Source organism: Cylas formicarius, unplaced genomic scaffold (genome assembly GCF_029955315.1).
Source record: "Cylas formicarius isolate icCylForm1 unplaced genomic scaffold, icCylForm1.1 PGA_scaffold_12__32_contigs__length_19106922, whole genome shotgun sequence".
Lineage (NCBI taxonomy): Eukaryota > Metazoa > Arthropoda > Insecta > Coleoptera > Brentidae > Cylas > Cylas formicarius.
This window is the reverse complement of record NW_026844225.1, coordinates 17159794-17186933: the sequence shown is the minus strand read 5'-3', so window position 1 is coordinate 17186933 and position 27140 is coordinate 17159794. Positions and strand designations below refer to the sequence as shown.

At 35.0% G+C, this 27140-nt stretch overlaps 6 protein-coding genes across 12 annotated transcripts in view; 2 read left to right on the top strand and 4 right to left on the bottom strand.

The window, feature by feature from the left end:
* Positions 1-1906, bottom strand: part of LOC132695888 (segmentation protein cap'n'collar) — a 51093-nt gene extending 49187 nt beyond the window's left edge. The window contains exon 1 of the mRNA XM_060660464.1: positions 716-1906. Within this exon, the coding sequence (XP_060516447.1) occupies positions 716-1189 (474 nt within the window). The 5' untranslated portion in view covers positions 1190-1906. The remainder of the gene's footprint in view (positions 1-715) is intronic.
* A 564-nt stretch (positions 1907-2470) lies between these two features.
* LOC132695629 (farnesol dehydrogenase-like) lies at positions 2471-3940 on the bottom strand. The gene is made up of 6 exons (XM_060659988.1): positions 3798-3940; positions 3541-3748; positions 3354-3485; positions 3179-3300; positions 2962-3120; positions 2471-2698 (listed from the first exon to the last, which is right to left on the bottom strand). Exons 1-6 carry the CDS (start codon positions 3891-3893, stop codon positions 2657-2659), a joined length of 759 nt encoding a protein of 252 aa, XP_060515971.1. The 5' UTR covers positions 3894-3940; the 3' UTR covers positions 2471-2656.
* Positions 3941-4240: 300 nt separating this feature from the next.
* On the top strand, positions 4241-6067 carry LOC132695679 (protein phosphatase methylesterase 1). The gene is made up of 8 exons (XM_060660087.1): positions 4241-4438; positions 4496-4685; positions 4735-4844; positions 4891-5130; positions 5185-5250; positions 5300-5511; positions 5566-5736; positions 5794-6067. Exons 1-8 carry the CDS (start codon positions 4392-4394, stop codon positions 5952-5954), a joined length of 1197 nt encoding a protein of 398 aa, XP_060516070.1. The 5' UTR covers positions 4241-4391; the 3' UTR covers positions 5955-6067.
* Positions 6068-6169: 102 nt separating this feature from the next.
* Positions 6170-8852, bottom strand: LOC132695678 (calcium uptake protein 3, mitochondrial). Of its 2 annotated transcripts, XM_060660085.1 has the most exons (9): positions 8605-8852; positions 8025-8160; positions 7861-7971; positions 7762-7809; positions 7628-7710; positions 7506-7550; positions 6830-7319; positions 6620-6777; positions 6170-6552 (listed from the first exon to the last, which is right to left on the bottom strand). In XM_060660085.1, the coding sequence occupies exons 1-9, from the start codon at positions 8800-8802 to the stop codon at positions 6484-6486; spliced, it is 1338 nt and encodes a 445-aa protein (XP_060516068.1). In that variant the 5' UTR covers positions 8803-8852; the 3' UTR covers positions 6170-6483. The 2 variants fall into 2 exon arrangements, with proteins under 2 accessions (XP_060516068.1, XP_060516069.1); XM_060660086.1 differs by lacking the exon at positions 7506-7550 and having other exon boundaries at positions 6171-6552.
* Positions 8853-8990: 138 nt separating this feature from the next.
* LOC132695633 (uncharacterized) lies at positions 8991-20072 on the bottom strand. Of its 4 annotated transcripts, XM_060659993.1 has the most exons (6): positions 19798-20067; positions 18432-18566; positions 16387-16553; positions 11319-11490; positions 10783-11261; positions 8991-9694 (listed from the first exon to the last, which is right to left on the bottom strand). In XM_060659993.1, the coding sequence occupies exons 1-6, from the start codon at positions 19835-19837 to the stop codon at positions 9440-9442; spliced, it is 1248 nt and encodes a 415-aa protein (XP_060515976.1). In that variant the 5' UTR covers positions 19838-20067; the 3' UTR covers positions 8991-9439. The 4 variants fall into 4 exon arrangements, with proteins under 4 accessions (XP_060515976.1, XP_060515975.1, XP_060515978.1 ...); XM_060659992.1 differs by having other exon boundaries at positions 10783-11490; positions 19798-20072; XM_060659995.1 differs by lacking the exons at positions 18432-18566; positions 19798-20067 and adding an exon at positions 16836-17189 and having other exon boundaries at positions 10783-11490.
* Positions 20073-21395: 1323 nt separating this feature from the next.
* On the top strand, positions 21396-25819 carry LOC132695747 (leucine-rich repeats and immunoglobulin-like domains protein 2). 3 transcript variants are annotated; one of them, XM_060660201.1, is made up of 9 exons: positions 21396-21807; positions 22510-22653; positions 22711-22854; positions 22916-23059; positions 23113-23332; positions 23581-23743; positions 23800-24065; positions 24123-24732; positions 24785-25819. In XM_060660201.1, the coding sequence occupies exons 1-9, from the start codon at positions 21638-21640 to the stop codon at positions 25228-25230; spliced, it is 2307 nt and encodes a 768-aa protein (XP_060516184.1). In that variant the 5' UTR covers positions 21396-21637; the 3' UTR covers positions 25231-25819. The 3 variants fall into 3 exon arrangements, with proteins under 3 accessions (XP_060516184.1, XP_060516186.1, XP_060516185.1); XM_060660203.1 differs by having other exon boundaries at positions 21402-21472; XM_060660202.1 differs by lacking the exon at positions 21396-21807 and adding an exon at positions 22105-22448.
* Positions 25820-27140: the final 1321 nt, after the last annotated feature.

Genomic DNA, 27140 nt, shown 5'->3' with positions numbered 1-27140 from the left:
ATCTAGTATATTAAATAAATAAATAGGTGAACAATAGCCTAAACAACTTCAGAAAACTTCTTCCATGCCAAATGCTTTCTAATAATTCATCTTTGACAAATTTATTAATCTAATTACTTTAGGACTGACATCCCCTCATAATAAATAATCGATAAATTAATTTTTTAAAGTTCCGTAAAAATACGCTGACATTTATTAAGGAAAAAAATACTTTTATGGGTTTTCTTTATATGGGACGTGAGTGCAAAAAATTGCGGACCAATGGCACATGCCGTGGCGGCATCCGTTGGGTGTCAGTTTGATTTATAACCCATTATTTACACGGTAGCCGGGTTGGATTAGGTCGTTTGAAATAAAAGCTCCATTTTTTCACCATTTCTAGTCCGATATAACTGGCATTTGTTTATTGCTTTTTTTTTCCAATATGTTTCTTTCGATTTGCGGTTTAAATCGCCTGTCTAAAAAATTGTTGTTAAAGTGGCGTATACTATCGAGATATTACAAGCAACAATTTAATAGCTGATAGGTAATGAGCAAATAAAAACGATGATTCATTTGCTGATACCTACTATCGGAAAATTAATTGGCAACAAAAAAATATCCGTATTTGTTGTTAATGTCGCTTTAACAAGCTACACAATGTGGTGCAATATCTGGTAAAATTTTAGTATATACTACAAGAACAAAATTTCATTAAAGCAAACAATGCTCTTACCTCCTGAGTTAACCCAAGTTCATCGTCTACTTGATTGGAATGGGAATCTGTTTCAGAAGTTTGCTGGGTTTGATTTTGAGTCGACGCCGACAGCTGAGACTGGTTCTGAATCGAAGCTGACAAGGAATCCTGATCATTTCCCGGGGCCCCGATCCGTTCGATATTTAATAAATAAGCAGTTACATTCGGATGTCTGAAGTTGCCATTATTAAATCTTCCCAGCGAATTTAAATCGGCGAACAGTTCTCGTTCATAGTTGAGCAATACCGAGTCTAGACTTTTGGGGTGGACGTAATGGGTCCGTAAAACTGCGGGCGACACACTCCTCCAACTGGTACCGTTATGGAAATCCAAATCGTTCACACTACTGTAAATGTCGTTTTCGTATAATGGGTCCTGATTCACCCGCAATAAAGTAATTAACAACGCGATTTGAAGCAACTCGTCACTGTACACTTTCTTTAACGACAACATTATTGTTTGGCGATACGAACGCACTTAACCTACAAATTCAAATTATTTATTAGCCGCAATTGGTGCGCGCCTTTCAATAAACTAAAAGGCATGTTTTTTAAACCAAAACAAAAATCCTCATGGTAGATTTACAGCCTGTGTATCCGCATTGTAAACAAAAAATCTATCAGCTGATTAAATAGGATGACAGTTCGAACACCGGCTTTTATAGGTTAAGTCCTTATAGTCCTTAAGCGTTCCTTCAAACTCCACTGAATGTAAAAAAAAATTTATGCACTTGTTATTAATTAAATCGAAACACTAATCAGATCGTGATCGCGCCACTGACAGTTTATCGTTGTATTTCAAGTTGTAAAACCCTGCGAGTCATTTAACACAGAATGATGAAGTGCGCATTAAGAATGAAAACTTTTTAGACGCCGCGACTGTGGAGGGGTTAATAAATACAAGTGTATTTTTGTTTCCCAACGGCACAATTAGCTTATATTTTTACGTTTCTTACTTGCGCAGTGTTTTCGGAAAGCGAATTTGCATTATAAATCGGACTTTAATAAAATTTCATCTATATTTAGAACCCGCCACCATTTATAATTTCGGCCTTGTGAGTCACGCACTACAAGAGACGCAAAAAAACATAACAAAGGAAAACGCGCTAGCGCAAAGTTCCCCAATTTTTGATGTAGCGCAAAAAGTAAGATAAAATATAAACGCAGACGACCCGACGAACGCCTGGATATAAAAAATATATATTCTAGGAGCTACGCATCTGCTGAATGATTCTTACCTTGTAAATCGGACTATGGTCTATGCTAAAGGTTGAGCGATGCTAGACAAAATTTATTAACAAGCATGCTTTTAAGGTAGTTACATTTTCGTATAATGCTGTTCGGTAAAGAAAATTGCACGTACTTAAAAATCCCAGTGTATGTTTGAAAGCGAACGTCTAGACCGGTTGGAAATATGTAATTGAAATACGTACATAATCAAAATGTCCCGGCCTTTGACCCCAAAGGCACCCCATTTGAATTTCAAAATTTGTTGACGAATTCGTGAAATAACTCGAGCCGACGTAATATTATAAGGCCACGGAAATTTATTCTTAGAATGCCCGTACCTGAATTTTTCTATTAGGCGTTAAGTATAACAAGTAAAAAAGTATAGTAAAAATTTCAGTACATATTTATTTTGCGTTTACATAAAGGTAAGAAAATGAATTAAACAAATAATTATTTATTATATGAATTTTTTATTGAATTAATCTAAATTATACAAACTCGAAAATTAAACCCAAATTTACAAATCTACTTTTAAAATAATGGAGATATAGAGAAAGTAAAATTAGAAAACAATTTCATAATTTTGCTACACAGATTAACTTCATTTGCCCTTACCAAACAGGGCGGCATATCATCGAATATATCGAAAAATAATCCTTCCTTTTTGCATTTTGTGTTAGTGCCGATGACATCAAAATAATTCCCCTACAGGTTTCACGATCAGCTCGACGATCTGAAAAGCAAATTATTAGAACAAAATGCTATGGAAAAAATTAAGTACGAAAAAAGGGAAACCTAAAATTAGCTGGCAATGACATCAAAACCGATTTGTTTCCAAACCGCACGGGAATATGCCAACAGAGTTTAAAGACCAGTGCGAAATATGCGTCACAAGCACTCCGACAAAAACATCGTTAAATATTCTTGCGTCGCGAATGCCAATAATTGGCAATAATAAAGTTAATTAAAACCTTCTTTTGGATTGCTTTCATATACCTGAACGTGTGGCGGAGTGGCTAAAACTGCCAAAACGGCATTAGCGACATCTTCTGACGATAACTTCGGGGCTGTTTTAAATACTTCCTTTATATGCTCATCTTCGAGTAGGTGGTTCGCGGTCCAGATGTCGGTATCCACGAATCCGGGACTGACGCTCTATTAAATATAATAAAAATTAGCGACGCGCATATAATAATTTAAATACAAAATTTACTGAAACTTTGATTTTACTCTTCATCGCTACCAAATCTTTCCGGAGAGTTTCTGTAAAAGCCGTGACCGCATGTTTCGATGCCGGATACAAATTCTGATTGGGCGCATTGATAACCACGTGACCTATAAAATAAATTTGACCAAATTCTATTCCCTCAACGAAAAATAAAACTTACCCAGTGTACTGTTAATGTTAACAATGTGACCGTCAATGTGGTGGTCTTGCATACTTTTAATTGCTTCTCGACTTGCGATCGCTAACCCGAAGAAGTTTGTATCCATCACCGTTTTCCAGTCGTCTATGTTACCTTAAAAGTCAGATTTGTTGACGGTTTGGTGGATACCTCGTAGAAAATTTTGTACCATTTACGATGGAAGTTCTTTTCCCTACTCCAGCGTTATTAATTAAAATCGATACTGGACCTACGTTATCACCGATCCATTTAAATATCCTTAAAACGTCATCTTTATCGGAAATATCACCTTTGAGTGGAATAAATTGTCCATTCTTTCCGGGCCATTTAGCTGCGAGCTCTTCGAGCTTTTCTAATCGCCTAGCGACACCCACTACCTATATGAATATTCATAAATGACCTCAAATTACTAAAATATTATCCTACCTGGAGGTGCTGGGAAACAAGAACTTCTGCAATAGCAGCACCAATTCCCGCACTTGCACCTGTAACTACAGCCACTTTACCTGACCAACGTTCCATAGCGACTTTTAGGCAATTAATGTTTATCTTATTTCGGCACCACCTGCCCCTAATAGTCGACCTGGTACTCGAGAGTACCCTCGTAGAACCGGTTTTCTACTAAAGGCAAACGGATTTTGGTATAATTTTTTTCTCTATACTAGAAGGATTAAGACAGATTAAATGGTGCAAGTATAGGTATTTATTGAGGAATTACTGCAACATTTGATTCCGCTGGGGAATTCATTTAACAAAAGTAAAAATAAAAAATAATCTCAATCCAACAAGCAAATAATATACTTAATATAAGAGTTTGTGGTCTGTGAATATCATCAATTCACAGTATAAAAATGTCAAACACAGCATACCCCAGATATAATGTTGCTAAGCGATTGTTGACAAATATGTCAGATTTTTTAGTTTAGACATTAAAATCAAAATTTTCGGTATTTAAAATTTTTAGTCGTTTAAACTTTTTCAATTTTCCAAATTTATCGTGGAATCACTCAGCGACGGAACATGTCTACCATGAGAAAATCAATTTTAGATTCGCATTACAAAAGATCGTAAGGAGGCCGGGTAAATTATTAGCTCTAAATTTAGTTTCCAAACGAGTTTTTTAGACTGGGAGCGAACATGAACGCAGCGAAATCGAATTTCGCTCCAATCAAATGGACCGATTATTTCGATAGTGAAGAATACATTGAAACATCAACATGCAAACACCATATTTATAGCAAAGGAAATCAGGGCCCCATAATATTCTGTCTCCATGGTGGTGGTTATAACGGACTAACATGGGCCCTTTTTGCGGTAAGTACAAAGATTTGAATAGTTTTACGTCTAAAAATAACCATTGTAGAAGGAAATATTTCAAAACATTGAATGCCAGATAAAGGCTCTGGATTTTAGAGGACATGGAAATACCCAAACTGACAACGACAGCGACTTGTCTTTAGAGACTCTCACGAAGTAAGTTGTCTTGTTTTGGTGATAAAAACTAGTAGAATAATTTCAGGGACGTGGTTGAGGTAGCAAATAAATTATGCGAAAGGGAAAACTCAACTTTAGTTCTGGTCGGGCACAGTATGGGAGGTGCTATTGCAGTTAATGCATCCTATCAAATAGAACATTTAGTTGGACTTTGTGTTATTGATGTTGTTGAGGGCACTGCACTAGACGCTTTATCCTCAATGCAAAGTATTTTAAGAGGCCGACCCTCCTATTTCAGAAGTATCCCACACGCAATTCAGTGGTGGTGAGTATTACCCTTAACAGTGGTATTACAGAGACTATAAATATTTGTTTTTAGTTACAAAGGCGGCCAGTGTCACAATATTGAAGCAGCTAAAGTGTCCATGCCGGGACAAATAATAAAGCAAGTACGTGTATTATTATTTTTCACAAATTAAGTAGTGGCCTTTTAGTATGAAAACTGGCAAACTGGCATGTGATGAGTGGGACTCGTTCAACAAACAGGAAGCTGTCAATTTAATCCCGGGTTATTCACATGAAGTAAAGGCATCTGAATTCACTATAATAGAAGATGAAGAAGATCATGCAGAAATTGAATACAAAATAATTGCTAAACCTCCCATTCTGAGAAAGGATTTTAAACTTCCCAATTCGGTTGCAGAAGGTGACGTTAATTTATTTAATTTCAACATTTATCTAATGGGCCGAGTTTTTATAGCCGATGGACCGAAGTACACTTGGAGAATAGACTTAAGCAAGACTGAACCATTCTGGCAACATTGGTTCCAAGGGTTGTCCGAACGATTTCTGGGAACCAAAGTACCGAAAGTGTTAATTTTGGCGAATATTTTTGGACTCGACACAAAACTTACAGTGGGTCAAATGCAAGGTGAATTTCTTGTACCGAAAAATTAACGCGAAACGAATATAATTAATAACCTTTTAGGGAAATTTCAACTGCAAGTGCTGACAAAAACGGGACACGCGGTACACGAAGATCAGCCGCATCAAGTCGCTGAAATTCTCACTATATATTTAGTAAAACAGAAATGCGTGGAACTGAAAGAAGGCTTCACAATGCCCCTGCATCCAAACGCCTGCTGCTGAAAAGTGATTTTAATTTGGAAATAACGTTTACAAAAGTATATAATTTATTTGGTTTGTATAGAAACCTCCCGATACTTACGACAGAAATGTATATGCAAATAAAAAGTATTTTGTATTAGAGTAAATTATTTAAAAAAGTACTTAATAGTCTGGAAGAGGATATTTTTTACTATAAAAAAATTATTTGTTGGAATGAATAAACATTGAACATTAAACTAGAGCTTTTATTTGCACAGCGGGGCTGCCAAGTGAACAGAAAATAAATTATCTAACTAAAAAAACAACAAACATCCCATAAATCAACAACAAATGTAACAAGATGACAACTTAATTAAAATTCTATATGGCACGTGCGATTCACAACATCTTAATTTGCTAATAATTACTAACTGACTAGCATTAGTTTCAGTTATTATTCAAGAAAATAACATTCCTGAGTTCAAATAATACGTCTAAAAATAAAAAATCAAAAAAATTCCCGCGAAATGCTAGGCAGTCTTGGAAGGAGCAGATCTCGTAGCTAATAAGATCAGGTCGATTTCATCTCTTGCTTAACGCAATTTTTAAACGCTTGCCACCCTTCGTTTTTAGCGTATTGCTAAAAAAATATTCAAAGTAAGCGAAATGTCATTACATACATTATGAACCGTTGATTTGTAAAATACCTTAAAGCCTCGATGAAGCCGATCTTTCATAATCGCGATAAATTCGCGGTAACTCAGAAGTCCATCACCATCTTCGTCGAATATTGCGAATACTGTGTCCACCAAATGAATGCTTAAATTCGTGCCTGTGCATATCTTAACGGCCCTGTGAAATTCATCTAAAACGAAACAGTTGCGTGAGTTTGGCAAAAAATAATTAACCAAGATTACCTTTCGATATAGGATGATCCGCCAAGGTATACATCCGCATTGCGATTGTAAAGTCTTCTAGATTATTTAAAAATTGACAAAACACGTGAAACTCTTCGAAGGTGATTCCTTTAGAATCCTTAATGCGATCCAACAACCTATCCAGATACATGTCATACTCGTCGGTGTCTAAATAAGTGTATCTTAATAAAATTTTCGCGAAATCGACTTCCGATATCGTTGGTAGTCCTTTCGAAAATTCGCTGAATTCTAATTCGAGAACCTCGGTCTGTAGGTAAAGCATAAACTTCCTAAAACTCTCGAAATTTAAATCGTTGTTACCCTTGGGACCGAAAAAGTGGATCAACAAAGTTGTGTCAACGATGTGTTTCCTTTGTAGGCCTTGTTCATCGTTAACATACTGCTCTTGGACGGGAGTGGTTTGTAATGGCTCGGCCTCGGTGGTAATACCACGTTTGCCTTTCCAGGCATGACTAAAGATTTTTTCCATCTATGAAGAAAATATATTGAAGAAACTTCGTAACACTTTCATATTGAAAATATGACACTTATTACACAAAAACACTGTTATTGGTAAACAAGACGACAATTTATCTGTTACAGCTTAAAGCTTAGTTTAGTTTGCTAAAATAATTGTTAAACGAATAACATTTTCAGAAGCACTTCCATAACTTACAGGTTCAGTGTCTTCAAATTTTTTTCCAGCCAGTAACCTTTCAATCTATAGTGACAAATTTTAAATAAATAAATGAACGTAACGACTTACCCAAAAATTTAAATGTAAAAAAGAAATCTCACCACAAGAAATTCGGATTTGTCCACTCTTTGATTTCCATCCGTATCGAACATGTTGAAGGCGATACGAAAACCAGACTCTGGTTCTAAAAAATTGATAAAGCTATAGCTCAGGGGCAATAATTCGTCCAACTTACTCGTCAAAACTGAAAGTAGGAATAAATATTCTGTATAGGATATTATTCCTGAAATAAAGTCAAATTAGGTACCGCGGAATTATTTTCTTCACAACGCACCTTTATCCCTAAGCGTTCTGAACATTCTAGCGCTACCCTGACTTAAGGCTGGAGTTGTTTCCTTAATTTTTTCTAAATCCTTGAGGGACAGGGCCTTTCTTTTAAATCGCGCTGAAATAAAATATTAAATAAACAAACCTGAAACAAATTTAACAAAAACTCACGCCTTGGTTCCGCCTCGACCACAGACTCCAGAAAGTCTTGCGGAGTCATATAAAGCTGTCCGTCGTATTCAACTGAAGCGAATCTAATAAATCTTTTCTCTCTTGACGTTAATTTTACAATTTTCGTTTCCTCATTCTAGAAAATGTAGAATTATGAAAAATAAATTGCGATTTGGGGAAAATTAAAATCTCCCCAATCAACAAATATTTTTAAAATTTCAACTTGTCAGACAGCTCGATTATTTACCGAAAATACTTATGGTATCATTAAAAATAAATTTGGGAAAGTTTAATCAGCCAGATTCAGTCAATATTGACCCTAGAAAAACTCCAGATTATTTACAAGCGTTTTCTGTAACGCTAATATAATAACAATGTTTAATGACGTTGAACGGCAACATAATTCAAAAAATGCGCTCCTTGTACGCGCCTAAGTTTGAAATTTGGCGGATGGTTAGCTAAAAATACATCTTCGGCTCGGTAAATAGGCCGTCTAAGATTGGATCGCCGCATTAGAATGTAATTTTGGAATGAACTTGTAAAATTAGTTAGGTCTGAAAGAAACTACGAACACACTTACATTTTTTTGTTGAGCTGCATAAACTTTTCTTGTAGACTGAAATTTGCAAGCGACGTATACAGCAATGCCAGTGCCGACCACGCTTATAAAATTTAACTGATAATTCCTGGGAACATTCTTCGAATTAACTTTGCTTATGCTTCTTATAGCAAATACGTTTGATCTGTTTAAAAATCTTTTTATCAGTTTGCTTGCCATCGTCTGACTACCACTACAACCACACTTCAGGTATCTAAACTGGCACTCGCACTGATCAGTGCCCCGGAACGTCACAATCAGCTGGGCGCGTTTTTATGCGCGTTGGTGGTTGCCTAACTCGAGTGCCGTTTGAATTTTGGGCGGCAACGGTACAAATTTTAGGAGGAATGCAAACGCAGTTTTACGGAAACGGTTTAATATTACTTTAATAATTCTTTGTATAAATATTAACAGTAAAACAATCAACAAATTATCTAGTACGATACAATAAACGGGTAATAGGTATGCTTGAAAATTGTACCAATCTAATTTTTGAACTCCCGAATAATGCGACTAATCAGAACAATTGTTTTGAAATACATTGAGCTAGTGATATCCAAAAAGATTTAGTAAACTATCTTAAGATTATTCTGCAAACATAAGTATTAGACGTAAAAAAAAGAAAAGAACTGTATATTAAACTTATATACACAAAATAAATTAATTGACGCTTCGTCAATAAATACCTAAACGTCTCTTTAAAAAGCTTAACAGCACTATGACTAGATAACAAAATTTATTTGCAGAACAGCTAAAGGAAATCACAAATCTTTTTGGACCTAATTAATAAATCTTATAAATAATTCGTTAGGATGTATCAGTCTTCTGTGGTTTTCGACGTCGTCGACGTGGCCGCGTCTTTTTTATACTGCGAAAAGAACGTCAGAGCTTTCATTAGCTGGTAACTTTTCGAAATCGGAATGTTGGAATCGTAAAGTTTTTTCGAATTTTTGCAGTCCACGTAGAACCACCAATTACATTTCAGAATTGTTTGGTCGAACAATGTCGATTCGGGACAAAGAAAACTCTTCATAATCAAACCGTCGTCCGTCAATGCGCATACGTGGAATACCTAAAAAGAAAACAAGATAAACTTTTTGACAGACACTTGTATTTGAAATTTATTATTTTTTAATCCTTTGCTTATTTGCCTGCCTCCAAATAAGAGTTTTATTTAAGCAATTATAAAAAGAATATATTTAACAATTTTTAACAATAATTTTCAAAGGGGCGATTATAAATTAGTTAATACTTCTGTGACTTCTTATTCAAGCTCTCGACGTCACACTGATGACATCACGGATGGTTTGAATTAAATGGACAGCCATCATCAAACGTAAACACAAACAAACAAAATGACATAAATTAACATTTCTTTAATTTGCACCGTAACTAAGAAGCTTGGTCACAAATAATTCGCCTACTACATGACGTCACTGATTCTCATTTCAATATTTCTATTCAGATGCGTTCGAGACAAAGTCACTGATTAAAATTCACCTGTCGGAGTTATCATTCTCACGATCTTGACCACGAGAAGAGTTACAACAATAGCTGTTTTGTGTAAATTATTAATTAATCGAACTTCAAAAAAGTGCGTGGGTACTGTACAGCAAATATACATATAAGCCTGCGTATAATGCAGCTAAACTGGTTTTGTATTTAATTGGTTGTTAAATGACAAATTTAATGTAGTTGTTAAACATAGTCGTCGTCGTAGACATACATACATGTTGCTTGGCAAATTAGGCATTGGAATTTGTCGGAAGTAAATCCCAATATTGTAACGATTATCCTGCAATATTTTTGATGTTTTGTATAAGTTAAGCACAAAAGCCGTAAGGTCATGTTAAAATTTATACAGCACATGTTTTTAGATGAACTCGGCTAAATAGTTTTAATTTGAAGAGGTGATTTTTCTTAAATTGCCATTAACTTAACATTTCTTAATTAAAAACTGATCGGAACAGTTTAAATTGCGAGTCAAAGCATTAGATTATAAAAAAATGGACATGCGGCATTTTTCAAAATAACAAAAGGAAATTAAAAAAACGCTGTGGATGACCTCGAAAAAACGAAAGCTCGAACGGCACATAAATAAGGTAGGATTTTGCTTCTAGGCATTCCCAATGCCAAGGCCTAGAACGAGAAGACACTCACCATGCAACCTAGATCTTCGTCAGCGTATAATCCGGGAAAATGCTTCTGATCGCCACAATAAAACGAAGTTTCCGGTAATTCGACACGAGACGCGAAGTTGTCGTCGAAATTTTTATCGTACCCTACGGGATAATACTCCTTGGGGGCGTTCATAACCTTTCCTACGCTGTTCGCATATTTAGAAGTTACAGGACGTTTCGTCGTAGTCGTACTCATCTTCGTTTTAATTCTGTTCATAGTCTGTTGCCTCTGGATCAACGCGAGTTCCAACGCTTCTTCGGTGACGTTGTTAGCGGAAAGAAGGGCCTGAAGGGAGTTAGAAGAGTGTTGAGGTACAGGCCCAATTTCATTATTAGCCAACACCCTATCGGAGAAACTGTTACCGACTTTGTCGGCTGCTACTTGAGAAACTTTCTTTTTGGGTACAGCTACTACAGCCATTAGAGACGGATCTACTGGTAGATTATTAGAAGAAGTACCTACGGAAAAACGTGAAAATGAAGAGGGAATGGGGTTGAAAGCGGGAAAAGCGATACCCATTACAGCTGGAGATTGAGAATTATTATTGGGTCGTTCTGCGGCGGGCGGGATGGGTTTGAAAGGGGGTATTCCTATATCGTCTGAAGGACGAATTGTCCCCGAGGCGAGCGGAGAGACCACTTGCATCGACGAAACAGGTACGGCCTCTATCGTTGCTACCGGTACACCCTATAAGTTACGAATTAATTTTTACGATGGTACAGGAAAGAAAACACCTTTAAATTTATTAGTGATACGCAGAACACGCACAAATGCACGGAAAAAAAGATTTGTTAATAGAGCAAAATAAATGTAATAAGAACACTTTGTTTAAAATAAACTTATTCTTTGCTTTTACCAATATAATTATTTATTGAATCGAATTTAACATAATAAATAAGAACTAAAAGTTCAGATTTTCACGAAATTGTTTCAACAACGCAGTGTCTTTATCAAACATTTGATAAAGACACAATTGTCATGTGAAAATATATAATTTCGTGAAAATCTGAACTTTTAGTTCTAATTTATTTTGGTAAATGGATTTTCATCAAGTAAAAGCCACCTCAGTTCAACGAATAGAATTTAGGAAATATAAATTAACAAATTAAAACTTTTTTTTGTGCCAAATACGTTCAAAGATACTAAATACAGCGACAGCGCTACTCAGAACTAGCATGGAATCTGTAATGGAACTTTTAGTGAACGCTGTCAATCAATATTAGTGCCAGAAATATTCCTAATGCTAATTTTTTTATATAAAGTGTGTTGACTAGTAGTTTGTTGGTCATGTTTGATAAGTAAGAAAAACAATTAAAAAAAGGTACGCGTTCAACTACTCGACGATTAGCTTTCTCGATAGAATTAAACAACGAGATGCTATGCGTCCACTTAACCTCTAAATATCTTTTTTTTTCCATGTAGACAATAGGTAATATTTAGCCTTCCTCCTATTATTATTTAAAGTGTTAATAATATTTTTGTTATTTTCGATACGTTAAACATTGTTATTTTGATTATACGTTGTGATTATATGTATATGTATGTGCTTATTAACATTTCATTCAGCTCCATCGGATATTGGTATTAATAGTTTTTCAAAGAAATTCCGCAGGTAAGTGTAATACTATTTGCAAAACTTCTGGCTGTTGTTGAGTCGAACTTGCTGACGTTTCGCCAATAATCCTGTTAACCACTTCAGAGCTTAACTGAAATAAATATTTATTTTTCTTGAAATATAGTTTTATTGTATAGTACTATAAATTCTTCAATGAACAAGATCACGCGAACTGCTTTCGATTTCCGGGCTCTTGATCAACTTTCCAACTTCGTAATTTTTAAATTGCAGAATGCAGGCGAGGTCGGAAAGAGATCGCAGCCGGAAATATTTCAACTTGATAAATCTGTTTAAAAGACGCCTTTTTTAATTCAAATATTCTCTTATATTTTGAATCAAACCATTGTACTGCCCTTTTAAAGGCAATAAGTTTTGATGATCTACCTTTATTCCATTTTTTAATTAAGCAAATGGACGTTTTTGGTATATTGTTTCTGTCAATTGTTGTCCAGATTTAACCATTATTTACTGAAACTGTAATTTATTTCTTGCGTCGGTTTTTGTTGAGTCGAACTTGCTGACGTTTCGCCAATCATCCTGTTGGCTTCTTCAGAGTTAACTAACTAACGGACGTAGGAGGAATCCAGAAATTTTGTAAATAGTATTACAGTAGCCTGTGAAAGTGTCTTTGAAAAATTAAATTTATCTTAATTCAAAAGAGTACGCAGAACTACTTCTAAACCCAAAAACAAAGAAAAACAAGAAATAATGTAGAAATAAATTCAATTTAGTCCGACCGAAACACTCTTATTGCTTGATTCTTAAATGAATTGAGTGACAAAGCAAGAATATCTATGTGCAAGAAGTAACTGTTATAATTTCTTTGCAAAAGAGATATCGGTGAGTTGGTTCCTAAATTTCTACTATATTTAGGCGCATAGAATAAAGCAGGCGTTCTAGAGATTAGCACCCCAGCATTAAAGGATAATTTTTCCAACAGTTTTGGACAGTCTACTCTGTTATTAACAATATAATGCAAAAAACGCCACTATATATTATTTGGCTTGCTTCATAGGATATGCCTATTAGATTAGATTTAGATATCATGAGAAAAATAAACTTTTTTTGAATGCTTTCAAGTCTGTTTACACTGGCAAACTCAAGATGGGACCGCACATAGGCGTTATAGAGTACGACCAGCGACTTGGGATCTTTAAATTATTTGCCAACCCTTGTAGTAAAACTGAAGTTTCTGTAAGCCTTTTTCACTATTCTTTGAATATGAATTTCAAAACTCCGTTTTGTGTCTATAGTTACTCCAAGATCCCTGATATGCTTTACTTATTTAATACTTACTCCATCGAATTTATAATCAATAACTATGTCATTTTTTAAACATTTGTCAATATTTAAAAACAGTCAGTTTCCAAAGCAGTAGTCATAAAATCAATCAAGGTCCTCCTGAAACTTGCAATAGCCTTTTTCACTATTCTTTGAATATGAATTTCAAAACTCCGTTTTGTGTCTATAGTTACTCCAAGATCCCTGATATGCTTTACTTATTTAATACTTACTCCATCGAATTTATAATCAATAACTATGTCATTTTTTAAACATTTGTCAATATTTAAAAACAGTCAGTTTCCAAAGCAGTAGTCATAAAATCAATCAAGGTGCTCCTGAAACTTGCAATAGTCGTCTATACTCCTAACAAGCGCATAAATCTTTTGGTCACCAGCATATGAAATAAATTTTGCAAAATGTAAACATTTACCCGCGTCCGCTATGAACCAAAAAAAATGGAATAGGTCCCAAATGCCCCTGAGGTATGCCAGATGTGATATCAATTGAGTTAGATTTAGTTCCATTTAACTCAACAAACTGAGTCCTAGAACTAATGTATGAATGATGAATTTTGTAAAGAGAACACCGAAGTTTTTAAGTTTTACTAACATCGATGTACTTTATCGAATGCCTTGGAGAAATCAGTGTAGACAGCGTCCATTTGCATTCTATTATCTAACGCCTCAGACACACCTCGAACATACAGTGAGTGTAGCGACAGACCTACTCGTAAAAAAACCATGTTGCGTATCACCAAGAACGTATCTAAGTTTAAAAAATAACTACTCTGTTATAATTGCCTCAAGCATTTTGCCCGGAATAGAAAGAATTGATATGGGTCGGTACTTTGTGATATCAATCTTACTGCCACTCTTACGAACAGGCACTACTTTGGCACATTTCCAAATAATCGAGAAGCGCCCATCTGATAAACTTTTATTAAAGATTAAAAATAGCGACAGCAGCAGAGATTCCGTACGTCTGGCTCAGGGCCTTTATTAAATCTAGTTGGTTTAACTCAAGTCAAGAGTAAACATATTTTTGATTTGACAGATTATTATCTGATAGAAAAAGTTTTGACCAAGTATTATTTGCCTGAAGAACAAATAATTTGGTCAATCTAACAATTTTTTGTTACTTCAATTAATCTTTCCGTGTACTGATCGTTTTAACTTAATTTATTTGTTGAAGTTTCAGTACAAGCAAATCGTTTTTAACTGACATGAGAATCGATGTTTGTCATTCTTGCAACAGATGTATAATAATAATTTACAAACGACGAAATTGCTCCACAATATCTAAACGCGCGACCTCGCGATTTGTTCTTACTGAAATCCGGAACCCCTTAAAATCCATTTTGCCGAATATTTTATGGACTAACGGTGTTGCCAGTTCATTATCATCAATCGAGCGTATCTTTAATGGGTTGCAAAATAATTTTTTAAGCCACCATTACAAGGTTGCTTGCATAACCGAATGCAAAAAAACTTGTAACTTAATTTATAGTAATTAATGATGCGACAATTAACCGAGATAATCGTATTTATCACTTGTAAATTGTTTATTGTTTTGCGATATGCACGTTCGTCCGTTAGTAGGTATATAATAATTTTTACCTTCACGCTGATAACTCGATAGAAAAAACGTGTAATTGTTCGCACTTTAAGCAGATTCCGCTATCAATGGGGTTACGTTACCAACAAATAAGTATAGCGACGCAGATCAAAGAGATTATTTCAGCCGGCGCGATATTAATTGGGAAAAGAGTTGCGAAAGGAACATAAAAGTTATTTGTCGACAAATTAAAACGCGAATTTGTTATTTCGACATTTGCTTCAAAGATGTGATGGAGCGTTTATACGTTTTGTTTAAATTTGTGTTCGCGACGATTGCCCAAAACATTTTGTACGCAACACATTCGGCGCCGCTTTTTCTGTTTTACTTTTTTCTTAATTGCTATTTAAAGAAGGCATTTAAACCAGGAAACGTCTTTGTAATTACCTTTTCGAATATTAACGTTTCATTAAGAATAATTTATTTGCCCGAAAGATCAAAAGACGGCAGAACGACCAATTAATACCCCCGTTGTAAAATAAATCCAATAAAAAATTGTTTTTTACACCTTAAATTGCGCCATTAAAACGTACAAGTAGAGGAATTTTGAAGTAATCGATTGAATTTCATTTAGCGTCTTCTTTCGTTCTATAGTAAAGAGATTTCTTGCATACCGGGCGAGTCATTATTTGATATTATTTCACCGGGGACATCAACGGACGATCAGAAGAGTAACCCTAACATTAAAACTAATTATTAGAGACACCCGATGGAAAACATATACTCCCCGAACTTGTTTCATTTAATATTAACACCGAAAGTATAATCTTTCCTACGAAAAAAAATTACATTCTATCCGATGACTACATTCTTTTCGTGCACCAATTATTTTCCGACGTAAAATAAATGCACGTGTCTCTCTTTTTCTGCATCCCACAGTGTGTTATTTTTCATAAAAACCCATAAAAACCTTGAAAGCTCAGTAATGGCCAAACTAAACAGTACGTACATAAGGAAACCGTATATATGTTCCGCTCGCAGACAACACCCACCTCATGATTTCTCGTTCGTAAACATTTAAGCCATTTTAAACAAAAAAATATCAATTACAGCTTGTCAAATGACATTACCTTTTCTGGGTTGACGTATTTAGGTTGCTTCTGTTTGGCGTTTTGCTGTTTTTGTTGCGCCTGAATTAACTGCGCTTGCATTTGCGAAATTTGAACGGATCTCCTTCGATTTATTTCCGTGTTCGATATGGATTCCTTAAATCCCAACTCGTCTCCGACACTGAAGCCTGATAAAACAAATGTTGTTAGCAAAACGAGCTAAACAACGCAATTTGGCGTTTCCGTGGTAATGAGTGGTGCATGCTGAGCGGTGAGTAATGAAATGTGTTTTTTTTTATTATACGTTATCACATATTTAACCGTTAACTACAAAAAAATGTAGGTGCAGGTAGGTACGACGAGCAAACCAAAACATGCAATTTTTTTAGGAGAGTTTGACGATTTACCAAAGCCCGAGGTAATGCAGGACATGGCGACTGGCAGGCGTATCGTTAAAGTGTGGTGTTTACCTATATTAAAATTAAAACGATTGTATCCATACACAAGGATTTTTTCATTTGTCACGACGTTCTCCGGTACACATTGCCTTCACAACACTCGTTATGTAGTTAACGTGATGCCAGTGCAACATGCAATGGCAAGCTGCGGCATATATATAATTGCATTTTTGCAATACTAACGGTAGTTTTTGTTCAATTTATTAAAATTTTTATCCACTAATAGGATTAATTACGTGATTAGAAACACAAGAGGCAGGACATCCAACTTGGTAAACCAGCTTTCAGAAACAAAGCGATTGAGCAATCGGTATTTGCAAATAACTTATACCATCATCTACCAATTTGAATAAATTTACTCGGGCATTTTTAAGGTTTAAAGGAAAAGTATGTCAATAGATAGGTGCTTCACCTTGATGTTTTTGTTTGGTCTAAAATTCGTTCGGTCCCCTAATTAATCTGAGGCAAATGAGAACCGCCTTATAACTAAAATGCACCGGAACCAAAAAGGTTAATATGACATTGACATCGTAATTTGCCAAACCTATACTAGAAATATTTTCCCTTAATAAGGCAATGATATTTCGGTTGGTAAAAGTATTTTTCAGGCATGTACGCGTGATTAAAAATTTGTAAATATTTTCACCGATTAATTTAAACATTCATTACGCAATTAAGAAGACACGAATTAATTATAGTTGTATAACCAAATTTTCCTTGTGAAGGCAACGTTAACGTCTTCTTTCAAAATATACGCGAGGTGTTTCGAGATCGTTAGTTTAATTTTCCATGGCCCTGTACGTATATATTTTCCGGACGCTGTGTATTTTTGAAATCGGCGACGAGTACACAGGAAGTGTATTCGAGAAATTCTGCAACCTATAAGGAACAGGTGTGATTTGTAGCGGTATATGATGGATATTAAACCGCCTAGTTTTGTTAAGTAAATATATACAGTACGCGAGATTTATGATGCACGTTTTCCAGACCTTAGCTTAACCGAAAACTCGATAAAATTGTGCAAAATTCAGGCGGCTTAAGCCGAGATTTGGTGGACAACGGTGCATATGGCGAGAAAGCAATTGTTACGGTTGTTAGATAAAAACCCGTAATAATATCTACTTTATTAGTTAAAATTAGATGAAAGTGACTATACGCGAGTGATTTGGAAATAAGTAATCGACGAATGGCCAACCATTTGCTTGGGTTTAAAAAATGCAGAAACATATTAGGTTTGTTCCAGCAGAGCGTTTTGTGTTCGATGATTGTTTTCGGAGAGTTCTAGAACTGTGATAGCATTTTTTCATAAAAACGGTTAGGAATAGTGTTCGGAACAAACCTACTAATATTACTTAAGGCGAAAAGTTACGTCGGCAAATTGCTAATTCTGTATTTGTCTTATACATATTTCTAAATCACTTCCTGTATCTAACTCTACGTTATCGAGACGGGCATGCAAAACGAGGAATGAAGAATGATATAACGAAAATCGCTTCGATTTCACAGTCATGGTAATGCTATTTTTAACATTTATTATTGAGTTTGATCAGGGCAACGATGACTGTAAAAGAAGTCGACATAATTAGCATGGAAAGAGGAAAGATTTACCCAGGCCTATGTGAGCTTTTATACCACCAAGATTTCTAACTCGAAACAGGCCAGATTTCTTAAAAGCACAGTTGAGGATAAATCCGAAATCAGATTCCAAAACGCAGGTCGAACGGCCATGCCGGAAAATGCCGCCTGCAAAGTAAACGTTGATCTTGTTTAAACGAAACAGTTTCTTGTTTCGCACTCGTACAGATTCCTTTAATTTCATTGGAATTTACCAAATAAAAAGGAAAAAATGTTCGAAAGAAATCCGTATGAGTGACCGGCAAGAAGATATTTGGATGATTTGTACCATTTACCCACTGACCTACTTTATGTATTGAGTTTCCGTTTCATCGCTTTTAATCAGTTTTAACTTTATGAGAGGGAGCTGTACATGGGCACAAACTACTTGAGGTACATACATGTATTAGTATACAATCCACAAGCTGTTTTAAATTTTATACATGCTTTAGAGATATTTTTACAAATTAAACTCGTTAGAAAGACGAAGCCTAACGGAGCGATGTTTTTTTGGATTCTTTTGTTCCAGTTCGGTGGAATGAAGTCAACTATATAAAAATAAAAAATCTAATCTATCGCCTATCGTAGAAAGTTCATATGCTTTGATCGTGACAACGCAAACTTCAACACGTACGTACTTATATATGTTTATAAAAGTTGAATTTTATAGTTATTCCTTTTAAGATATAAAAAATTCAAGGTTTTCACTTGAATCGTTACTTAATCGGTTTTAATCGGGTAATTTTAATTATTCTAAATCGGCGGAGATCATTTGCGATATTTTCAATATCATCTCGAAGCGTCTTTAACTACAGTTGAAACCGAACCAAAAAGATGCGCATTTCCGATCGCATGCGGAGAACAATTTTAGAAAACGGATCGTTATTTTCAAATTGCACCTCGTTAGTATTAAATGAAAGTTAATTTTTCTGGGCGTGGCTTTTCACTTTTTTTGTGGAGCACAAGAGACAATATTGAAAACATATCAAATGCATGTTAATAAGTATTTAGAGTTAAATCAGGTACCGTAAAAGAAGAAAGTATCTTTTATTGATTCGTTTTTATTCGAATTTATTGTTATTAAACGAAACGACGTATTTTCCCATGATTCAACATCGAGCGATTGTAACGATATACTTTTAACATGATTAATTAAATAATTTATTAATAACAATGCCCGCAGAAAGGGAAGTGTGACGGGAAAAATATGTAAGAATCGCACAGCTAACGCCGAACAAAGTTAACCTCATTCTACCATTTTAAGATAAGTTACAACATTATTTATAACGAATTGCAATAAATTTTAACCGCGCTAAAACGAGAACTGTTTGAAGCCTTGAATAAATAAACAAACGCTTACCGAATATAGTGATAAATAACAATAAACTAACGCACTTCATATTGAGGCAAAACCGATTTAGAAAACGCACTGACGCACTTTTAGATATTTTTCGTAATTCGTCGATTTCGATTGTCCATCGAGTCGGTGAGAGTTCTCGTGGCGGTCAGTTCGCCAAGCACTCACTACCAGCTAGAACTGTTAAAGACTGAAAGAAATGTGACCTAGTGCTTGGTCCTTCTTCTATACGCGGAGTAACGGTATCAATGATAAAGACGCAGGTTGAACCGATCAATTGCTGATAATTGTTTACGCCACAACACGCGCGTGAATCTTCAACGTTTTAAATTTCCCGCCGACTAGTTTGTAAACGCGTGTTTCGTTGAAAAAGCTCGGCATAGAATCACTTTTTAAAAATCAACATTTTGAAATACTGTTATATGTTGCTATATTTTAGTAGTTAAAAATAAAATTCCAAAAATTAATTTCTATTTGGGGCCACCGCAGGTAAAAACTGTCGTAAAATGCATCCTTTTTACATTGTTTTCGTTTTTCGTATCAACGCAATTATTGGATAATAATTACAATAATATAATTAATAATTACTATTATTATGATAAAAATCATTACTCAATAATTTGATTGAAGATTTTAATAACTCTACCTGGGTAGAAAATGGACGGACCACTGAAGATAAAGACCATTTTTTATTTTAAATTAATTTTTATTATTATAACACATCTTCTAAAACAAAATTTGGAAGTTTGGAACATGGAAGTGGCTCTAGATTTTCGTAGCAAAAATCTAAATTAGAAAAAGTAAAATAAGTAAATAAAAAAAAAAGGAAACACAATTTTGTGACTGTTATATTAATTTCATTTCATTAATAGATTGATGGTTAAAAGTGGTCAGTCGCAGTAAGGCGCAACCGCGCAAAACGATTTAACATAAAATAGATTGAAAAATAATTAAAAAATCGATTTTAAATTATTTTTAAAAGTTTTAAAAAGCAAAATTAGAAAAAAATTAATAAATAAATACAGGAAAAACAGAAACACAGTTGTGTGACTTTTATATTATTTAATTTCGTCAATAAATTAAGGGTTAAAAGTACACAACCAATGAAAATAAAGCCTGAAAGTAACAGATATTTTGAAAAATAATTAAAAAATCGATTTTACTTTATTTTTTAAACGTTGTTAATCGAAGTGTGCTTTTTTTAATATCTTTGTGTACTAAGAGTTCGCACAATGTTCGCAATGATAAAACAAAATAATACATAGTGTCATCCGGCGGAATATGTAAAAATGAAAAAGTTTGTAGTTGTGCCATCTATGCCGAAAGCCACGAACTACAGCTTTTCATATTTAAGAAGAAAGTTACACGTTACGATTCCTGAAAGTTTGCTGGACAATGACAGATGTCAGGCAAAATGCGACGTTGTCAAATCAAACGCGTTTTTCACATTTGGGGAAATTAAATTATATTCGACTATTTAATACCATTTAATATCACATATTTACTAAAGAATAATATTTGGGACGGTATTTCATTAACCCAATGGCATTTTTTCCTTATGTTTGGCCATGCTGATGCTAGTCGGAGACGCAAAGTGTTGGTGAATGAAATGTCGTTGGCAATGCCGCAACCAGTTGTGTGGGTTGTGTTGTATATGCCGTCAGCCACTATGTTAGAAGTAATTTAACTTTTTCGCTTATCAAGTCAAAAATAAAAAGGTTGGATGTGTTTAATGTGTAAATCCGATGTAAACTATCCCAAATCGGATCAAAATGACAGCGAACAATGCGCGATTATCATAATTTCCAGTAAATTATGATTAAAAATATTGTGTTTTCTCAAAATGGTGGGTGTTTGTTTTTGGGTTTCATATATGGTCTTATTATTTAGTTCCTCAAGTTTTGCAAAGTCTAAGTGCGTGAAAGGCTGCTTTTGTTTAGACACTTCTATTGATTGCAATTCAAAAGGTTTGGAAAGCATACCGAACAATATACCCATTTGGGCAACTTATCTGTAAGTACAAACATATATTCATACATACGTTCATAACAGAAGTACATACACAATGCATAAAGTAATATAGTTAAACCTGATTACTTTTTGTTACATGTGTTAATATTAATCGGTAATTTGTTAAGTCCAAATCGAATGTGGATAAAACTGTGCTATTGTTATTTAACTTATGTTAATTTTATTGTGATCAGTATCTATTTCTTTCTTTAACTAAAAAATGTTTTTATACAAAACTGTTTGAATAAAATTTCAAGTAAGATCTGAAATATATGACATTGCAAAAGTTATTGAGTATTTCATCGCCTTTTATTATCAGTAATTTATTGTGAAAACAGCGTGATTAAGATTACAAAATGAAATATTTATTTTAAGTCAATGTTTTTTCCACAATACCTGTTAGTAGGTATACTTTTTAATACTAACGTGACTGATAGAAATATATACATATATATTTTTTTATCTTTATTTAATCTTCAAATAAGATTGTGTGTAATTTATTGACCTCTCGTATTAATGATAAGACTTTCCGAAAAATATTATCGATTACTTAGTCTACGTTCTTGAAATGCGTACCCACCATCAATTTTTATAGAACGTAATAATATGTACTTAATTTTATTACTGGAGTAAATAGTCGAAGTGTTCGTTTTTGTATCATCATCATAAAAACATCGAATTTACAGTATTGTACGTATTTTCCAGGGAATTTAACCGAAACAAGTTGAGACAGATCGAACCGCTAAACTTCCAATCCTTGGAAAAATTGACCACATTAAAACTCAAACGAAACCAAATAACTACCTTAAAAGATGGCGCTTTTTATGGTTTGAAGTTAATTGAAAAACTGTAAGTTAACAAAAAAAAATGTGCATGTTCCATATTATTTTTTCATTTTGATTGCAGAATGTTAGACAGCAATCATATAAAAGTCATCTCAAAAAGTTGGCTTTACGGTTTGGAGTCTCTGAAGGACTTATCATTAAGTCACAATGACATTATTCAAATACACGATGATGCGTGGGAATTTTGTCATACGCTTAGCGTTCTGTAAGGAATTTACCCAATTAAATTTTGGTTGCATTTATAATCATTGTCATTTTGATTTCAGTGATCTCTCTTTTAATAAATTAGGATCAATTAATGAAGACACTTTTAAAAACCTAGCTGGTTTACAAAAATTAGCTTTAAATAACAACAATATTACCTACATTAAAGATAAAGCCTTTATACATTTACCAAAGTTGAAAATTTTGTAAGTATTTACGACCAAACATCAACGACATGCGAAAGGGTATTTTTTTTTAGAAACTTAAGTAATAATAAGATCTCCTGGGCGATAGAAGACGCCAGCGGAGTATTTCAAGGGTTGACTGATCTTGTTAGGTTCTATATAGCAGGGAATAATATAAAAACAATCAACGCCAATGCTTTCTTAGGTTTAAGAAACTTGACTTTGATAAATTTAGCAAACAACAACATTACATCCATTCAAAACAACGCCTTCAATAAAGTGCCATTATTAAAGGTAAGTTTGCATTAGCGTAAATATTTTCTCCTAACAATAAAATTCGCTCTCCAAGGTAAAATCCTTCCACATTTTAATCCTATTATGCCTTTTTATGGATTCTCGTGGCTGGTTTGCCGTTTCCGAGCCTTTTTTGGAATTGATTGCATTCTGCATTTTTTTATAAATTAAAACAAAGCTCGACTGTCCCTGTCGACATTTCTTAACAATAACTTATTTTCTGGTTTTGTAAACGTTATTATTTTTAGCAACTTATTATGAATACGACAAGTCTATTATGTGATTGTAACCTTAAGTGGTTTCTGGAATGGTATAGCCTTAAAGGATTTAAACTGCAAGCAATTTGTGCCTATCCGGAATGGTTAAGAGGCCATTCCTTAGCCAGTGTGCCTCTCAAAAATTTGACATGTGGTAATAAATTCGTTTAAATTAATATTCCACGTTTATTACGCGACCTTTCGTCATAGATGAATTGCCTAAACCTAGATTAGTCGAGGAACCCGATTTGGAAATAATGGCCTTAAAGGGTGAAAATGTCACTCTGAGTTGCAAAGCAATGTCTAGCTCAAGCAGCAATATGATGTTTGTATGGAAGAAAGATAACGTCGAACTGTCAAACTCGGATGTCACTGTTATGTCTAGAACTGACCCGGACGGTAAATCGATGGAGACTAGTTCCCAATTAAATTTGCCTCATGTAGATAACTCGCACGCTGGAAAATATCAGTGCGTGGTACGTCATATTATTTGAACCAATCACCGAACAGCTAATCACTGATTTATGTTTCAGGTTAGCAATAGTTACGGAACGACGTATTCGCAGAAATCCACTATATCCGTCTTGGTCTACCCGACGTTTTCGAAAAAACCCAAAAACGTGACCGTGCAAGCCGGTCAGAAAGCAAAATTGGAATGCGCCGCCACTGGCGAGCCCCAACCGGAAATAGCCTGGCACAAAGACGGTGGTAATGACTTCCCCGCCGCCAGAGAACGAAGAATGCACGTCCCCAGCGACGACATATTTCTCATAATGGACACCAAACCTAGCGATATGGGGGTGTATAGCTGCACCGCCCATAACATCGCCGGAACAGTAGTGGCCAACGTTTCATTGACCATCGAGGAAAAACCGTCATTTGGTAAAGAAATGGAAGACAAAGAAATAACGGCAGGAGAAGATCTGGTGCTTCAATGCGTCGCCAGGGGTCTGCCTAAACCTACCATCACGTGGCTAAAAGACGGCGAACCCATAGTTCCTACCGAAAGACACTTCTTCACCGCCGAAAATCAGTTAGTTATTATCGTCGATTCGATCCAAAACGATTCTGGTGTCTACGAATGCCGATTGAATAATTCCCTGGGTGACGAAAGCGGCATCAGCAAGATCGTCATTAAACCAAGTAAGAAAATTTCGTCGCGGTTTGCGCCGCCCATTTCATTGTCTTATTTCAGGCGCGTCCATAGGCGAGATCATCTCGGAAGCGTTTGATACGACCAATATGATGGGAATAATCATAATAACGGTCGTATCGTGCGCCATATTGACGTCGATAATATGGGTAGTGATAATCTATCAAACGCGTAGACGCATGGTAGTTCCGCCGGTAGGCAACGAACTACCGGAACTCATCGACAAAGGTCACACCCATCAAGAGTTGGGAATTCACTGTCCCGACAATTTATCCGATCATTCGTCATGTAAAGATAGCGGAACCGGTGATTCGGCGAAAAGAAGCAACGATGATTTGGTGCCGGAAGAATTTTTGATGATCGCCAGCGGAGATGCGGTAATGAATTCATCCCATATACCCTTATTGCACTATCCTAGGTCCACGAATCACGATCGGGTAGGTGGGGAAGCTGAAACGTCTATGGCAGCTACAGCGAGAGATGTTTAAAGCTTTAATTCGTATTTTTAGTCGACATACATATTTTTTTCTTGCGTTACTTACATTTCGATCGCGCATTTCCTCAAAATCGGCTCTCTACAACCGATAGTTCGGCAACATAGTTGCGGGCAAAAATGTGAGCAGCGCAATTTGTATTATGGTACAAGCCTTGTATATAGTTATTCTTTAGTTCCTTTATTAGTCGCTAAGTTTGACTGTTTCTTGGGGCATGTAACGTTTTATTTGACTCGTTTTCTTTTTCGTACCTTGTGATATTATTTTTTAAAGAAAGGTATTAATGATTTTCATTTACCTTATTAACTATTCTGAATTACATTCAAACTAACGTCCCCTTGTTATTTATTAATGCTACAAAAGCAGCCGGACCAGTGTAGAAAAAGAAAAGTATTATTTTTCCCTTTAGTTTGTGTAATTCAGGACCCCGGAAGTCATACTGCCCAACTGTACAAGTAGAAATGTAATTCCTTTACTTTATACGACCCGTTTTTTTTTTTTTTTGTGTAACTATTGTAGCGCATGTGCTTGAATGTGAGTTTTATTTATTTAAAAATTGTATGCCCGTCCCGGTATGTGTGTATTAGTGTATTATATATATATATATATATATATATATATATATATATATATATATATATATATATATATATATATATATATATGTATGTATGTATTCACGTATTGATTCACGGATGGAAAAATGTGATGACACTATATTCCGGGATATCATCCGTTCGCTCGTTGTACTCCGACTGGAATCCTGCATCCGACTGGAATCCTGCAGACGTTTCGCCAAAATCTCACTTGGCATCTTCAATGCTCGCGCTCCGAAAACACTTCGAACACAATGTGAGATTTTGGCGAAACGTCTGCAGGATTCCAGTCGGAGTTCAACAAGCGTGCAGGATTCCAGTCGGATGCAGGATTCCAGTCGGAGGTCAACGAGCGAACGGATGATATCCCGGAATATAGTGTCATCACATTTTTCCATCCGTGAATCAATACGTGAGAATATATATATATATATATATATATATATATATATATATATATATATATATATATATATATATATAAATGTAATTTTTACTTGAGTTTTGGAACGACTACATGAAAACGTACCTTTTCACAGAAAACTATTTATTTGATAAATTGGTTAAGGCTTTCGCGGCCCGTTGATAAGCTATTATCTTCATTCGGGTTTAAAGGCCGTCGTCGATTGGAATTACTTCCTAACGTTTCACTAGCACGAGTGGCGGCTTCTTCAGAGGTGACCTCTGAAGAAGCTCGCCACTCGTGCTAGTGAAACGTTAGGAAGTAATTCCAATCGACGACGGCCTTTAAACCCGAATGAAGATAATAGCTTAACTATTTATTTATTCGACAGAAGTATTCTTTATTTTGTTAGACCTACGACTTTCACACACTCCAACTTATAGTATTATCATTGTGATGTATATTTTTTGCCCAAAATAAAACATGTATCGATACTTTTGCGTTTGTTATCGGCGCCAATCTAAACGTGTGATAGTGTGCAAAACGAAAGAAAAAAAAGCAAAAGTCACCATACCATAATATCAAATAGCGATTTAATGATCAGTTGTAACGAGCAACATCGTCCTGGTAATAAAAAAAAAATGAGAAACCAGTTTCTGGTGGGTAGGTATATTATTAGTACCAATTACGTACTAATTATTTTGAAATATTCATGAACAAGGTCGGTCAAGTGCGTTTAAAGATTTTATGAGAAAAACGAATGGGTGTCCATTTATTACATTAAAAAAAATAATGAAACAGAAACGTAGCAACATACAACTATATTACTTTAATAAAAAGTCTCCAAAAAGTTTGTGCGTTAATAATAAGAATTAACTTCTACTTCCTTTCGTCTTAGCGATGGA

Excerpts from the sequence above, each read along its gene's own strand:
- LOC132695629 (XM_060659988.1), bottom strand. The coding sequence starts at position 3,893 with ATGGAACGTTGGTCAGGTAAAGTGGCTGTAGTTACAGGTGCAAGTGCG. Across the intron at positions 3,301-3,353 it reads TAACATTAACAGTACACTGG|GTCACGTGGTTATCAATGCG; the intron begins GTAAGTTTTATT and ends TTTATTTTATAG. Across the intron at positions 3,121-3,178 it reads AGAGTAAAATCAAAGTTTCA|AGCGTCAGTCCCGGATTCGT; the intron begins GTAAATTTTGTA and ends TATATTTAATAG.
- LOC132695633 (XM_060659992.1), bottom strand. The coding sequence starts at position 19,837 with ATGAAGTGCGTTAGTTTATTGTTATTTATCACTATATTCG. Across the intron at positions 11,491-16,386 it reads AATACGTCAACCCAGAAAAG|GGTGTACCGGTAGCAACGAT; the intron begins GTAATGTCATTT and ends CGTAACTTATAG. Across the intron at positions 9,695-10,782 it reads ACGAAGATCTAGGTTGCATG|GTATTCCACGTATGCGCATT; the intron begins GTGAGTGTCTTC and ends TTTTCTTTTTAG.
- LOC132695679 (XM_060660087.1), top strand. The coding sequence starts at position 4,392 with ATGTCTACCATGAGAAAATCAATTTTAGATTCGCATTACAAAAGATC. Across the intron at positions 4,686-4,734 it reads TAACATGGGCCCTTTTTGCG|AAGGAAATATTTCAAAACAT; the intron begins GTAAGTACAAAG and ends TAACCATTGTAG. Across the intron at positions 5,512-5,565 it reads TCCCAATTCGGTTGCAGAAG|CCGATGGACCGAAGTACACT; the intron begins GTGACGTTAATT and ends GAGTTTTTATAG.
- LOC132695678 (XM_060660085.1), bottom strand. The coding sequence starts at position 8,802 with ATGGCAAGCAAACTGATAAAAAGATTTTTAAACAGATCAAACGTATTT. Across the intron at positions 7,810-7,860 it reads CAGAACGCTTAGGGATAAAG|GAATAATATCCTATACAGAA; the intron begins GTGCGTTGTGAA and ends ACTTTATTTCAG. Across the intron at positions 7,711-7,761 it reads CCTACTTTCAGTTTTGACGA|AACCAGAGTCTGGTTTTCGT; the intron begins GTAAGTTGGACG and ends TCAATTTTTTAG.
- LOC132695747 (XM_060660201.1), top strand. The coding sequence starts at position 21,638 with ATGGTGGGTGTTTGTTTTTGGGTTTCATATATGGTCTTATTATTTAGT. Across the intron at positions 23,060-23,112 it reads TTACCAAAGTTGAAAATTTT|AAACTTAAGTAATAATAAGA; the intron begins GTAAGTATTTAC and ends ATTTTTTTTTAG. Across the intron at positions 24,066-24,122 it reads CTGGAAAATATCAGTGCGTG|GTTAGCAATAGTTACGGAAC; the intron begins GTACGTCATATT and ends TTTATGTTTCAG.